We start from the raw sequence: 16,943 nt of genomic DNA on the forward strand, positions 1-16,943 counted from the left end.
GAACCGTCATAGGACATTGACATAGTGTACATCGAAGTGCGGGTTCCCCCAACAACAAACGTTTATGTGTGAGCCGTGTGTGATCAATTCTCAATCTGATGAGAACTCTGTCAAGTTTTCTACTAGGGAAACAAGGCCGACAGTCGATTAGGTGTTTAATTGTTTTAAGTCTATTTGCCAATTTAAGGCTCCACTAGGTTTGCCATTTTAAATACAGACTGGATTTAACATGCTTTTTTTTTTTAATACAGTTGAATGGAATAGGAGAATTTAATAGAGTGGTAGAAAATTTCGATAGATTGTCAGCTAATTCATTTCTTGATATATTAATGTGTGAGAGAACACTTTTGGAAATTTCATACTGGTATTTCTTTATACCAGAGTATATTTTTGAATCCACACTACTTTTCGAGTATTCTTCCGAAATGAAGTAATTAATCTTATCCAGCAAGATTTTTTTTTCACTGTCATCATTTTACTTCACTTTCGAAACTGCTCCAGTTGAACCCTTTGTTGATAATTTTGAAAGCTGCATTCTCAAGAGTAGAGATCTGCATTCTCAACAAGAGTAGAATTCAATAAATGACTTTTGATGTAGGTTTGTTTACCCTCGGCTAATTATAAGACGGCCAGTAGGCAGCGCAGAAAGGGACACAATTGCATACGATAGATTCAAGCATTCCATGCTTGGCTATAAATTGCCGTTTTGGCGCCGTTGAATTTTTCTTTTTCGCTGCATATCGTATTAAATTAAGGGATATTGGTAAAATAAAAAAAGAACAGTACACCTAAATTTGGAAAACTATAAAAAATAATAAAATAAATTGGAAAGAAAAAAAAAAACCGCACATATAACCTTGCATCAGAAAGAACAAAGAGCAAAAATATCAGAATTAATCTATGATAAGTGATCAATCTTTTCACACCAAAACTAACACCAAATTTTACAACGCATGCACAGAAAGGGGGAAAAAAAACCAACAATGCAACGTTATTGTGCCGTCGGGACAAGTACTTGAAACGACCGAACAGCATTTCCAGCCTTTCTGCGCATGCGCTGCCTACTGACCGTCTTATACTGGACGAGTATATAGCCACCTTTATTATATTTCGAAATATAAATATTTTATGATAAACAGATTTCTCCATAAACGAGCATACCCTCCATTCTTAGTCAGATCTGTCGTGAGGTATTTATTAAATTAACATAAAATATTTAAGCCCAAGTTTCTAATATGCTTACTCCCTTTTTATTCATTTATATTTTGTTGTTACATATTTCATGAAATGATTAAAAATCAACAGACTCCGAAGGAAATAATATGCTAATGCATTAATCTCATGTGCAGAAATTTATTCTGATGCCTTTCTTTTTTCTAGAAAATTGGAAATGTCGATACAAAGTCAACCTTTATATTAGACTTTACAGAATTTGAACTGAAGAAGTTTTATGACAAATCAGGTATACCAAATCTTTGTACATTTTTGAATACCATTCGATAAAAGTTTGGCATTTAAAATATTTATATTATGAAGTTTATATATTTCTTATCAAGTTAAAAATATCTACTATTTCTTTAAGATATTGATTTGCTCTATTTAGTAAAATATTAAATTTAGCATTTTAAATTCCCTTCGTTAAAAATATTTTTTTTCAGTGATCAATGCTGGCATTCAACTCATTACTATGTACCAGGACAATTATCCAGAAACATTAAAGGCAGCGTATCTGGTCAATGGTAAGAAATAAAATTTTAAAAGCTTCTTAAAACAGTCAAGTAATCTGCCATATATAAGAATGGATATTATTTTGATAAAATACCTTGTGTATTCCATCGATATTTGACCACAAAATAGCAGTTCCTTTTGTGGTCAAATATTGATGGTGGTTTGTTTTTCTTTTAACGGCCTTCAGTATAAAAGAAACTGAAAAAAAATCGTATTGCAAATCAAATATCAAAGCTGTATAATTTAGCAAATATGACAGCAGTTCGTCAGGTGCAGATTTATGCATTGAGCAGTACACATTAGGAGCCGCTCTTTTAATAACTAGTCAATTTAGTTTCATATTTTTATTTTTAACTTAACATGTTAATGATTTGTTTTAGATTAATATTTTATTTTAGTGACTGTGTATAAATATACTAGTCATATTTATTTCACTATTATTGCGCGGTTTCTATACAATTATATTTTAACATTTATAAATATTGAAATAATTTGTCAACATAACAAATAAAGGATTTTAACTATTGTTACTTGACAGAATGTTAAGATTATCTTAATATTTTATAATTTTCAGAATTTGCATTTTTTTTTTTTTTTTGCAAATTTATTTTTTTGGCAACTATGCTAACTTTTTTTCCAACTGTCTTTAGCAACTGACAACCTAGTGGCTCTAGGCAGCCTCCAAGTCTGAAATATGCAATATATAAGACAATCAGCAAGATTCCTTTTACCACTGCATTTAATCTATGTCAAAATTTGACCATGGCAGTCTTTTTAAAAATCTTTATTCCAAATGGTTCTTTGGCGTACTTAGTTTTCAAGATACGCTATAAATATTCGATGCGATAAGGGACAGTTTAGGTGCTGATGTTCAATATGTGTCCTCCATGTAATGAGCATCAGTTTCTTTTTCCTTCACAATTTTTTATGTGAGAAATTATTTGAAATATTTATTTTGCTGAGCAATCCAAACTTCTCATTGCTATGGGCAACATTTTTTTTTTTTTTTTTTTTTTTTTTTTTTTTTTTTTTTTATGGAGCCTCATTTCGTTCATTGAAGGTTCGGGAAAAATTAAATTTGATTCTTGCTGTCCTAGATGGTACGGGAGCCACCCCTGCGTTTGTTTAGCAGCATGTTTATCGTTAAATTTTTCATCCTTCAATTTCTATATTTTTGCTTTTTCGTAGTGGCAAAAATTGGATTTTTTTCTCTCCATGAAATAAAATGTTATTCATTTTTTTTATGTTTGTTAAATTTGATGGCTAATTTCGGAAGCGGTTTGTTTTAAATATGAATGATTTCTTACATGGGATCTCATGTTTAATATGAGTCCCCTTTAGAACATGCTTTCAATATAAGTCTTCAAGATATAAGATAACATTTTTACATATTTTTGCAACTGGATTTGCGTTGATCCTATAACTCTCCTTTTTGTATCAATAAATCATCTTGTTCTACCTGTTCGAAGAAAATTCGGTATGTTTTTGTATTTGGTATATTTGCAATGAATTTCAGAGCCATACAGTTTATTTCCTTACTAATTTTCCGTTGTCCTTCGAATTTTTCTTTTCTAATTTCTATCACTGTTCTTCCATTTCGTTTCAGAAAATTTCCCAGATTTATTCAAGAACGAAATACGAGTTTAGAATTAAATTTATTTTATGATTTTCTAAAGAAAATGCGACGGTATTTTCAAAATTGAGAATCAGAATGAATCAGATCAGAAGATAAATGCTTATTCATATGATTCGTAAAAAAGATGCATTCTTTGATGAAGTGAACTAGTTCTTCTAATAACAGTTTCTTTAAATTTCTAGAGAATTAAACTTTTCATCAACAATTTCTTAATATCTTTGTGTTAGAAAAAAAGAAAGTATTTAAAAAATGCTTCAAAAAGGTACAATTCGGATTTTTTTAAAAATCTCTCATTGTAATCTTCTGATACTGCTCTGTGAGAATGCCAGCTGTTTTTCCGGATTACTATCTCCCAGGAAAAGGGTAACGGTGTGAATGGGCGATCAATTGAATTCAGAATTGCTATTCCTTACCCTGAAACACCCTATTAAATTTAAAACAAAAATATATAAACTTAAATTCAGCAATATCAAATGCGGAAATATATGTATGACTATATTTATGGAAAATGATCAACAAGATGATGAGTCAATTTTTTACCTACTCTGGGCATGCCTGTGCTTCTAAGTATTTAGTTTGCCATAATGTATTGAATAAGGGGGATTAATGTCGGAAATTCATCCACAAGATCCTAAAAATAAACCATACTCTCATAGAACAGCAGCGCACAAATTAAACATTTAAAATATATCTTTCAAATATCGATGAATTAATGTTAGCATTCTCAGCATTCACTTTGTTGAGGCCGCATTTTTCGCTCATTTTTTTTGAAACATCGAATTGAGATAATTGCTCACCTGCGTGTCATACTGGATATAAGAACAAAAGCAAATAAATAATTACTCATACTTTCACACATACGAAATTTTTTTTTTCTCGAAAATCTGTTTTATATCTTTAAAATTTTTTGTTTCTGAATTTCTCAGATCCAGTTTTGAAATTACGTCTGCAAGTGAATGCTATAATGCAAAAACGAGTTGGAGCATGAAATTTAATATGAGGTTATTTCACTAAAACTTCAAATTTTTATTAAATTTTGGAATTGTAAAAAGTTTTATTAACTTAATTTGGTCCGAATATGATAACTGTAATACGCAATGATTTAGATTAGTTTATTAACAGACCTGTTGAAAGGTATCCAATTTTGGACCTAATTCATCGAAGAATTGACTGTTTATCGGTCTATGTTTTCTTGAAAACAATAGCTCAAAAATTTAACAAGTTAGAATAAATGGAATTCTGAATATTAGTTTGATATCAAAATTGGAAGCTCGGGTCAAATTTCAGACACGCAAGAGAGGCGTTCAAATGTATAGTTTGTCCACGAAACTGTCTCATTCTCACTAGTGTTTGAATGTAATACACATTTCTTTGCAATTTATGAATTCATGTTTTTAATCACGCTCTAAACCGCATCTTCCTCTTCCAGTGCCTTCCTACTTCAACTGGATCTTCAACATCTTCAAGCCTTTCCTGAATGCAGTCACGCTCTCCAAAATCAAAGTTTATAAAACAGGTAAAAGCGAAACTGTGCATTTTGACTTAAATGAGGAATTTAGCTTCATAAATATGACAAATAAAATAAATAATAAAAGCCAGCGGCAAAAAGAAAGATTTTATGAAAAGTTGGGGGGGGGGCAATTTGCATTTTTGTTTTGCAAGAATTAATTATTATAGAAAGAAAAATGAGCGACATTAGAATTTTCATGATCGCACTGAAATGAAATTTCTGACCTCTAACTTCGAGCGCCTTATATATTTATTCTGAAACACAGAATGTGCTTTAAAAATTGTCAGATTTCTACTATCAGCATATCGTTTACTGTAAATTTAGAAAAGGTAATTTTACTAAAATAGGGATAATTTGTAAGAAATGAATCAAAATTTTTAAATTAAAACTCTTTATTCCTTTGTATGCTTAAATCAATACGGATAATTAGCTTTTGTGTAGTGACAGAATATTATTACGGTATACGCACTCCACGCTTTTAATTTATCTTCAGCATACTGTAATTTTACTCAAAAATTTCAGCTTCTATTAAAAGTATCATGCATAGAATAGGATTTATTTTCTAAAATCGGACATCACTACACTGGATGACTACGATATATTATATCAGATTTTACATGGAACATAATTTTACGTGAGAAGATTTTAATATAGACACATTTGAAATGCATTCGATTTTCAGGTGTACTACAGATAAAAATTGGTGACCAGAGAACATAAAAGATTAGGAGAGACATTAGACATATTAGAGACATTTAAATGATTCTGGATAGTAAATATATGAAATATGCAGTGAGTCAGTGGATAACAAAATTATGCGTAGGAAAGAACCAAGCGTAAGAATTAAGAAAGAAAGAAAAGAAACAGAAAAAGTGAAGAAAAACTGGAAACTATCTGGTCCATCCACATTCATGTTATTTTTCCTCTTCAATCTGAAAAAAGCAGCCGGTTTACTTTCTTCGTTGCGAAGTCAAATGTATGGATCTACTTATAATTTTTACAGTACACTCTGACGTTCACAACACTTTCCATGTTACAAAACTTGCACTGCAAAAATCGCTCTCTTGGCGTGTATAGCGTGAATTGACATCATTTTTGCAGATATTTCTGATTAATGAACTAAAATTGTATTTGTGGCCCGGTACTTCACTTTCTATCGCGTATTCTAAAAGAATAACTTTAAAAAAAAATCAATTTTCTGCCTCACTTTTTAAAATAAATTGTTTTAAAGTTTTAAAAAAATGAAAATTTCTGTTTAAAATATTTTATGAACCAAATTTCTTAAGTTGCTCCTTTTTCAACTTTTAGTTAAGATGCGAATTATTTTGAATGCTAGAAATTATAACAAAGAGCCAATTTCACAAATGCTGCATTCTTAAAACCAGAGACGCAGGGCCATCTGGTTTTGCGATTCATTCTCGAAGTCTGATCTCAAACCAGAGATGATTTTGTAAATCTAAAAATGACATCAACACTTTGGGAGGAAAAAGACAATCAGACTCATTCATTTCTACAGTGGCGGAGACCACAGGCGCTGAAATATTTTGAAATCCATTCTCGGTAAACTCTATTGTCGACAAAAAAGCAGCAGATTAAACTTTTTTCAGTTTTTAACCTTATATTCACGTTTATTTTGCGATATCGTTACATAATTGAAAGGCAATTCCTAATGCATTTATAGCTTTTATTTCTAATTTGTACAAAGAATATACCTTTTATCGACCGAATTTATATACTATTTCATTTTTTTATTGTTTCTAGACTAATGAATACTTTATTTTATTATATAATTTAAAGCAACAGTCATTGAGTTTATTAGCGACTTTTATTCTTCATGATTTCAAGGAAATGGTTCAATTTTTATATCAAAATTAATTGTCCAAACCCTGATGAACATGCTATAGTTTGCGAATAGGAAAGAGAAGCGATGAGAAAGTATTCTGAACTTATACAGTTTTAGAAAAGAATTTGCAGACGCAGCGTTTTGATTCCGCAAGCATTTTACTAACACTTTACTTTTTCAGTACCAATCAGTGAATTAACACATTTTCTTTAAAGAAAAAGTAAAAGGAGAAAATCCTGTGAATCAGACCGAAGGGGAGACTTTACCTCCTGCTTAGCGCTATGATATGCGTCCAAATAGATTTTGAGGCCTCTATATATTTCGAGACGAGGTGATCGCCTGTGCGGAAAGCCACCACTGCATTTCTAAAATTAAATTCTATTGATTCGACAGAGTTTTGAATATCATGGAAATGCTCCCAAACATTACTGAATTTTCATTCATAAATAAAGTGCGAACTATGCGAGAGCATTTTTTTTTTTTTACTTTCTTATTGAACACATCTTTAATTTTAAAAGTAAATCTTTGCATTAGATCGCTGCTGCTGTGATTCTGAGTGAAAATTCAAAACAAATGGCTGCATTGTATTATTTATGTTTTTTGCTAGAATTTCATTTTAGAAAACTTTAAATGGAAGCTGAACTTTGTTTTCAAAGTACTGTTTTTATTGCTCGAAATCATATTATTATGGAAGCTATTTCACTTAGATACCAGTATAAATTATCTGAAAAATCAAACGTATTGTTGCCTTTAAATGCTTCTTATTATTTTTTTTTTAGATGAATGGCAAGATGAAGTAAAAAAGACTCTCGACCCCGCCGTGCTCCCCGCTTTCCTGGGAGGTACAAAGACCGATCCAGACGGAAATCCCAAATGCCTCACAATGGTGAGTTATTATTCTGTTCACGATTTGTGATCTATCATCTACCCAGCTATGGTCAAAAAATAAATTTGGTTTTAATCGTTTAGAAACTAAATTTGTTTTTGAAGATCTTCCCAAAATATTTTACCCACAGGAATGAGGCGTTGATTATTCTGTTCTTTCTTTCTTCATTTGATAGGTTCAGTACAAAACTTATTAATGAACAAAGAAATCTATCGGAGTATTTACCATCATTGATCTACTTCTCGGGTGATAGCATTGAGTAATTTTGTTTCATTTGGAGTTCATTATCGAAGACCAAATGCAATACGGAGTGCTTTAGACTCAGCGCCACTACAGAGCATTCATATAAATTTCTGGAAATTTGTAAATAATTTGACTAGTATAGGGGGAAAAAAAAAAGGCTGCAAATATTATCTGTAGGAGATATTAGATCTAAGGTCCTTGGATTGTAATACTTGAATGTAATTCCTTTCAATGCATTAATTCTTTTGGTAAGTTTATTTCTGACATTATTTAGGGTTAAAAACTTTGATTTCTTTTTAAAAACTGAACTTTTAAGTTCGTTATGAGTGCTCTTACATAGATGAAAGGAGAAAAAAGGTAATATTCGGTCAATTAAGAATCATATTTATCTAGCAATATGCGGCGGTCCAATTTTTTTTTAGGTAATTTAATATTTCCATTATTTACTTCTGACTCACCACTGATTCATATTTGAAACTGTCTTTTGCTGTTTTTTGTGTATGTAGATGTCATTAAGCATTCCATTACTAAGCAAATTCGTCAGCATGTATGCAAGAAATCACATGCTTCTTGGATACCAATGAAGAATTTTCCCCTCCTTCTTTCGTGCTGGCTCTGACGGGGATAATCTATTATCTTTAAACAGAAGAAATACTTGGTATTTAATTTTCCACACGCCGTTAAAAAAACTTCGATATTTTAAATAATATTCAACAAATACAAAAAAGATGTAAAAAAATTGAAGTTATTCCAAATTATAATCTGAACTTAAAGACAAAGGCCTCTTGTTGATCTGATCTGGCCAATCCTCTCAGTCAGAAAGAAGTAACCGTTTCCACGAATTTAAAAAGTAATAGTTCCCAGATTGAATAGAATAGATATAAATCAATTTTAATTTTTAAAGATGTAATGGATTATTTTAAATTTAATTATTTTCCAGAAATGGTAGGATATTTTTTCTGTAAAAATTAGGGCAATATCCTGGATTATGTTCGGCATACTGACTTTTCTGCCAATCAAATATTATTAGGAGGTTTAAATTAAATCGCGTACATGACATGATTTTATAAACAGCCTATTTATAATGTTATGGTGAAATTCAAACTTATTCCATCAGAACACTCAATCGCGTGCTTTTGCCATGTTAAAATTAATATTAAAAAAAATCGTTTTCTTCGAACGTTAACTCCGAAGTAGGATTTTCACTTTCACTTTTATTTCGTTATATATACACTTTTAACTTATTATTCTGATTGATTCAATTAAAGCCATGTCTTTCAAATAAAAAGGGGAAGTTTATAAAGATACCTTCCATATTAATCGTTTAACAGCTTAAAAAGTCAATAATCTGGATGAAAAAGCCAAAGGCAGCCTTTTATTCGACACATAGGGATTCGGCTCCGAATGTTGCTCACAAGGATCAGTTGTTGCATCAGTATTTTTACACAGACTAAACTTTAAATTTAAATGAGGATTCTTTTTATTTTTTTTCAAGCCTTTATTGGCAATTTACTACGAAGAACTCCTCTACATTTTACTCCCGATCTCCTTTAGTTTTTTGTAATTTCTTTATTTTGCCGCTAGGGGGCGCAGCAACCACGGATTTTAACTCAATGAGATATATTAAATGAATTCGTAAATGTGTTAGAGGTATGGCTAGTTCAACGAGGTGGTCACGATTTCTCCATTACGTTTTTACGATAGACGATAAATTTTTTTTATTAAATTAGGTGAATTAAAATCTCATAAACTAACAAATTTTGTGTTAAAAGTCTTTCGATAGCAGCAATTGCTTAAAAGTGAAGGGCTGAAAAGAGATTTGCAACTTCCAACCTTTTTAACATAATCTGTATTGCCATATTTAAATAAATAAATTTCTGCACTTACTTTCTTTCTTTAATTTGAAATTGTTTGATTGTTCGGGAGACGAAAGCTGATTAGATGTAAGTAAAGGAGCGGCAGAAATATTTATTGGCAACATTATGTAAAAATGACCAGCTTTAGTAAATTTCAGAACTTGCACGTGCTTTAGCTTTTTTTAATACATTTGATTATAATTATTTATTTAAATCAATGTGGCTATACAGAAAATATTAAATATTTATTTTGCAATAAATGCTAGATAAAGTGATATTAATTTTCGTTGCAGAGAATATTCCTTTGGTGCAAGCTCACTTTTAATGGCCAAGAAATTTCGTTTCTTAAAATTCTGATCCAAAAACTTTTTTTATAAGCGCTTCCTTTGATATTTATTAATCCTGACTCTCTGGCATTAGGGGATGACAGCTTTTGCTGCTAAAAATTCCAATGTATTCATTTCAATAATAATGATACTAAGTGATATCAACAAATTCATCATCTATGGTAGCTTCAATATTGCTGTATTTCATTGTTTTTACCTTCCAATGTGCCGAAATGTTTTTTTTTATTTCAAATGGTTATAAATTTGTTTATTATTTTATCTATTTAAATGTATATGCATGCATTCATTACTTCTTTACTATTACTATTATTATTTAGGCACTTCCCTTATATTTTTTTTATTATTTATTTTATACGTATTTTGTTAATTATTTCTCTATTCGATTGACTTTCTTCCTTGATGGATGCATTCATTAAATAGAGAAATTCTTCTTCCTGCGGTCAAGTTGAACACCCTTTGAGTAAGCTAAGGTATCACAGAAAATGAAAGCAGTAAGAACGGTCTTTACAAAACTTTCTCGGATGCTCTCTAATCGGGGCGTTATCCCAGAGAACGCCGTGCACCCAATAGTTACGAAAATGGCGTTAATTTAGCATTTTCACTGAATTATGTTATGCTCGACAATTTTTTTAGCTACCCATCTCTGGCATGTGGTTAATAGTAACCGCAAATCTTATTTATATTTTAGACGCGTTTTTTCCAACAATTGAAACAGAAATGACTTTTAGTCACACAACCTTATACCAAATTTGATATATTTAAGTCACTGAGCTATCGTTTCTGAAAGTGCGGCCGACCCTTATAATATTTGACACAAAATTTGATGGGTGTCTGCAGTGTAGATGCTGAATAGAATTTTATATATTTTTCTCATTTATGTTAGCAGCCAGAGACGTGTATTCTAGCAACTAACAAGAATTCCGTGTTAACGAACATTCGGATAACCGAACAAACATCCTTCCTTTGAATGAATTTTGCTCAACATTTGATATCAATCTATAAATTTGGTGCAGCAACTCTAAGACCAAAATGCGTCCATCTAGCTCAAATCTTTTTTTTTTTTTTAATTATCTTTGTAGCAGACAGACAGACATTTTCCAAAAAGGTATTTTTTAGACTCAAGGAGGTTTAAAACGTGGAGATTCGTCAAAATCTCGAGTTCGAATTTTTTGACATACCATCTCTATACTTCGCGTAAGAGAAAGTAAAAAGTTCATTGTCAGATGTTACTTCAAAGATAAAAATGTCGGCTAGTAGGACATTGCAAAATTCTACTCATCAATTGAAAAGTAAAAGGTATGAGCACCAGATTATGAAAGTAGGCGATTGCCCAAAAGACCCCGAGATTTTTTTTTTTTTTTCATCTATATTTAGCAGAGTCGTGATTTCATTTGATTTACAAGAGCTGATTCTCGAACTCAATCAGATTAAAATCAAGTATTGTTTAAATTTCAGAACATTTCTGTCTAATACACCAAGTATACAAAAAGTAAAAACCCACAAGAAATGCAATCGACGGAAAATTCGAACAGATTTTGACGCATTTCCACATTTTAGATTACCCCAAGTCCGAAAACACGTTTTTGGAATATGTGAGTCCATCTGTGACAAACATAACTCGAAAACGATTGAATCTAGACGGATGACATTCGATGAGGAGTCTTTTTACTAAATTTCGAAGAGGAAGTCTGTGTTCGAATACACGTTAACATAATAACTGGGAAACGAAAAGAACAAAATGGTGAAAATTTAGCGTCTAAAGTATCAAATTTAAAATCAAATCCAACAAAGGGTTGATTGTCAGTAGGTCTGTACTTTTATATACATGAAAACGTATAATTAAAAAACGCAAAGATTTAAATAAATGAAATATGATACAAAATGAATCTTGTAAAGGAATTCTTGTGATAACAATTGTTACTTTGTGTCAAACATTGTTTCCAATCCATTCGAGAGGGAAAAAAGCATCCGAAATGCATATACAGTTTATGTATTAATCGCATACCAGCGAGTACTCGCCGAAGATCGCAAGTTAATAGGCTGTTCCAAAATTACAACTCGTCAAAGACAGTGGTTAATAATATATAATTTCTGGTTTTCTTTACTATAGCACAGAACTTCTTACGAATGGAACTCTGAAAAATAAAAACCAAAGTTTTATAAAGACAGTCCGGCTGTTTCTATGATTTCAAATCTGTTTGTAGATCAGTGTGATATAATTTGTTTTAACTGATTGATTGCTTAATGTTCAGAAAGATTATTCATAAATTAAGCCAATTCACGAACTCTATTTATGGTTGACATTTACACTTCCTGGCTGAAGAATATGAATAAAAAATTGAAATCAAAGAACTTTATCCATACTATCAACTTTATACATGCTGATACAAGATTTTATCGTCATTTTTAAAATAAAATTCCTGAATACTTAGTTCCAAGTTAATTTGTTTAGAAATAATTACATTTATACTACCCGCTGGTATGGTTGAGAAGTTTGGTGGTGGTGGGGGGGGGGTCAGATCAGGCGTCCTCCGACCGTGGTCCAAAATGACGAGGTTCGTCCCAAAATAGTCCTAGTGTTGTTTTAAAACGGGATGTAAATATAACTACAACCAATTATACAGCTGTATTAATTTCAAACGGATTATGCGACTATATAACGGTTTACTTAGAAATGGTCTTAAGCGATTAAGAATCATTGATTAAAGACAGTCTCAATTTTCAGTAGAAATAATATCCGACTCTTTCCAGATCAACTGGGATTCCAAGATCGACCCTTCCTTCTACCTCAAGCAGAACATGCTGCAGGGGACGGAGGAGGACGAATCCATGAAAACGACCACCGTCCAGCAGAGGTCTGTGTTCCAGCTGCCAGTGGAGGTGAAGAAGCCTGGAGCCCTCCTCAAATGGGTCTTTAAGACCAAAGATTACAACATACGATTCGGACTTTTCTACAAGAAGGATGAAAAATCCAAGCAGGAGGAGATCCTGCCGGTCGACAACGTGGATTGCCAGGTGATACCAGAAGAAAACGAATTCATCTGCGAAAAGACTGGAATATGTAAGCCACCTCAACTACGGTCGACTTTTTTTTCTTCTTTTGTTTGTTTGTGGGTTTTAATTTAAAGTATGCATTGCAACCTGAACCCTCATCTGTGGGCAATAAAACACATCATGCCCCACATAATTGTTAGGGAAAAAAAATGATGGGTTTAAGGAGATGATAAATCAAAGGAGAATGTAGAATAAATGATAATGCTGGGTTAGTTTATTCATCCATTAGCGGAATATCCCTTTCTCGTTTAATTCCTCTGCCGCCCCAGAAATATTATTCATGCAATACAGAAGAATCTCAAGGCTAATGATTTTCATATTAAATAAATACATTAACGAATTATACCGATGCATTATATTATTTTTTAAACATTTTCAAGATGGCAGGTCTCGTCTTCGGAGGCTTTTCAGGTTCCAAGACCCGATTCCACCGAAAAACCGTCGTGCAAGTGCGCATCAAATCCGTCGGGGCCAAACGTCCTTCCGTTGGTGTGGTGTGGATGTTTGGAGAGGAGGTGCCAGTTCATGTATCGTCCTCGTCATTTGACAGCGGTTCAAAATGACGAGATGTCCCAAAATAGCCATAGTGTTGCTTTAAAACGGGACGTTAATATAATTAAATCAAATTATTTACAAATAATTCCCAAATAACAAGGAGAACGCAAATATTAAGATACCACAATAATGAACGGTAGAAACAGTTAATAGCTGAACACCTAGAAAAATGACGAGAATTAAAAACTATGATGAAAATTAAGTTGATGAATGTAAATTTTATTCTATTTTTTTTGCAGTACTATTTTTTTTTTGAGATCTCAAATTCATTTCAATTTATTTAATAAAATTAAAATTTTAAATCTATCTAATTATATCCTAAACGCAGTGTGGTATCATGACACGGATTCTTTTTTTATTAATACATTAAATCACGCTTCATTTCTCTTCGGAGGTCCTTTTCAGAATATCTATTCCCAAATCGATACTTCCCGAGGTTTAATTTTTTTTAAAAATTATTTACAATACAAGGTGCCTATTTCTTATCATGTAGACGAAAATAAATAAATAAAAAAAGATAATTTTAATTCAACTTATTTATGTTAAGAAGATGCAAAACTGACATATCTCGCGTGAGATTTCCATAAGGATCTAAAGTTATTTTTGATAAGACAACTTCCACCAGAGACCGAAAAGCTCATGTTATTTCTATTCACTATTTTCGTGCGGAATCACTGTTCGCTGAGAAAATCGAAGGAGGAAATATAGTTTGAAGCTGCGATTAAATAGAAGAAAATCCTACTTTCACAATTTCATTTTTTAGAACTTAGTTTGAAATGAAATGTTTTAAAAATAAGGAATACGTCCCGTTCGCATTTCCAAATTTTTAAATAATAGTGAATGATTATGAAGCAAAGCGGTTTCCACTGCGAGTTGTCCGTCGAGTATTTAACTAAAATATTTTACTTTCAATGAAGTCACTTGAACTATTTATAGAAACGTGCTTCAATGATTTACAAATTCTCTTTTTTCTAGATATTCTGCATTGGGACAATTCTTATAGTTGGATGACAGCCAAACAGCTCCTGTATAAAGCTGAAGTAGAAGATCCCAATGAGGCAAACAATAACTGATTGCGAAATTATCTTTTTAAAAATTGGTGTAAAATTCTTTTTGTAAATAAATTTTTATTCAGTTGTGTTGATATTCCATAACAAATCTCATTATTAAAAACATTCATGAATTAAACCAAAATCTAATTGTTAAGGTGGTGCAATTTTGCCAAAATGAATGAATAAAATCTTTGTGTGATGAAACTATGTACATTCGTATGAATCGATAGAGAAATGATGCTTATCCAGTCCTCAAGACTAATAGAATAACTAATTTAACAAAAGATTAGAATATAATTAAGAAAAATGGGATTATGCTATGCAGAGAACACAATATAAAATCAAACTTAGAACGAATTTAATGTACTAAAGAGACTTCACTGCAAAGTGTTTTTACAGCAGCTTCTACCATGCTCCATAAATCTCATCTTGCTGTATTTTTGTTTTCCGCTGATCGGATCAATCTACGTATTCTTCTTTAACAACGCATTAAAGTTTAAACATACACTTACTAGGAATGACTTAAATAAAATAATTCATCCATCATCTCAAACATCAAAAATCTTTTGTGTTTGAGAAATGAAAATAATTTTCGAGCTGAAATAGGTATGGCACAATACGTTTTTCGTACTACCCTTTCCAGCTAAATATTCTAGTATTTCAATAAATGGCAATGCACATTGTTGAAGAAAGAGGACATGGACAGACAAAAAAAAAAAAAAAAAACCCCTCATGAGCATTATCTTAATATATATTGGCACTCCAGGATTTATTTCACCCTGGAACCCTTGTTCGAATTTTTCCTTTACAACCATGCTCTCGCATCGTATTCAACATGTGGAGAAGGCAGGATGAATAAAATATCGACTTTCCACTTCGAGAAAATTAAGCACTTGCAAGGTGCTTAAAAATGATTTTCAAATTTAAGAACTTTTTATGACTACATACCATGGTTCTTCCTTTTCCTACAGTTTTTAGCCTAGGGAACAGTAAAAAAAAAACACCTTTTTTCTTTCCGCTGTGGCATTCCATGTTTATGGTGGATGGACTTTGAACAGAGTGCCACAACATAAGATGCTATTGAAACGATGCAACAAGATATCAACTTTTGAATTATTTTTCTTTCTCAGAATAAATTCCTATAGTTTCACATCTACTCATCTGGAAAAGCAAGTTATTTTTACTAGTGGTTCTTTCTTTTTTTATACCTTTTTAAAAATTCAACTTCAATTATAATTGCTCTGTATATGGAAGTTTAGATCTACAGAAGTCATTAAATGTAAATATGCATATAATTGCTTCTATTTATAATTATGATATCTATGAGTAGAAAAAAGAACTTTCATGTTTGGGATAAAAAAATATATATATCTAGAGAATCTCAAGATTTAATTTCATGTTTAAACAAGCATTTAAAATTAAATTCTTGCTTAGAAAAAAAAATAACTATCTACAATGACACATGTAATGGGCAATATACGAGTTCTTGCTTCAATCAGATTGTTTCAAAGTGAAGAAATCGACATTGAAATCATCAACTAAAACATTTTAGTACCATAATTATATATATATATATATATATATATATTGCACCTTCTACACTATGAGGACTTGGGGTCCACAGAGGTAGCTACAAAAAGCAAAATAGCATCAACCTGAATATTGATCAAATGTTACGACATGTAGTGGCAACAAGAATGCAGGAGAAATATGTATTTGTATAAAATATAGTGTTTTCATATTTACATCAATTTTACAAGCAATTTGACTAATGCAAGAAGAATTTAAAAAATAAATATAGGCAATAATATTCACACAGTGCTTTGAAGATCCTATAAGTTAGCAGCGGATTCATATTTTCCACAATATTCAAAGGGGGGGGGGAATGCATATGATCTTTGTTTGATCAAAATTTTAAATCTCGTGTGAAAACAAAATTCATTTACCCAATAGAAAATGCATCTAGTCTACTATCTAGGATGTATATGCTTATTGGGGCCAAAAAGTATTAATATATAAGCAGAACATCCGATACTTTCCAATTCAATAAAAAGATATCAGAGAAGTGGAAAAATAAAACCACTCTTGTATCAAATATTTATTGACAGTAAATTAGCCCTACATTAATAAAACAAAATTCGTGTTTTCATAACATGTGGTATGGTTGAGGAAAAAACCTGCAGGCTATGTCTCTTGAAACTTAATCATGTACTCCGTAAAAAAGATAACCCTT

The 16,943-nt window shown here is 31.4% G+C and overlaps 1 protein-coding gene across 6 annotated transcripts in view; it reads left to right on the forward strand.

The window, feature by feature from the left end:
• The window catches only part of LOC129983906 (SEC14-like protein 2), a 75,470-nt gene extending 60,668 nt beyond the window's left edge, over window positions 1-14,802 (forward strand). For all 6 annotated transcript variants that reach the window (XM_056093605.1, XM_056093606.1, XM_056093607.1 and 3 more), the window contains exons 8-13: window positions 1,381-1,462; window positions 1,659-1,739; window positions 4,794-4,880; window positions 7,497-7,603; window positions 12,801-13,110; window positions 14,634-14,802. In XM_056093605.1, coding sequence (XP_055949580.1) covers window positions 1,381-1,462; window positions 1,659-1,739; window positions 4,794-4,880; window positions 7,497-7,603; window positions 12,801-13,110; window positions 14,634-14,731 — 765 coding nt within the window. In that variant the 3' untranslated portion in view covers window positions 14,732-14,802. The remainder of the gene's footprint in view (window positions 1-1,380; window positions 1,463-1,658; window positions 1,740-4,793; window positions 4,881-7,496; window positions 7,604-12,800; window positions 13,111-14,633) is intronic.
• Window positions 14,803-16,943: the final 2,141 nt, after the last annotated feature.

This window comes from Argiope bruennichi, chromosome 9 (assembly GCF_947563725.1).
Source record: "Argiope bruennichi chromosome 9, qqArgBrue1.1, whole genome shotgun sequence".
Taxonomy (NCBI): domain Eukaryota; kingdom Metazoa; phylum Arthropoda; class Arachnida; order Araneae; family Araneidae; genus Argiope; species Argiope bruennichi.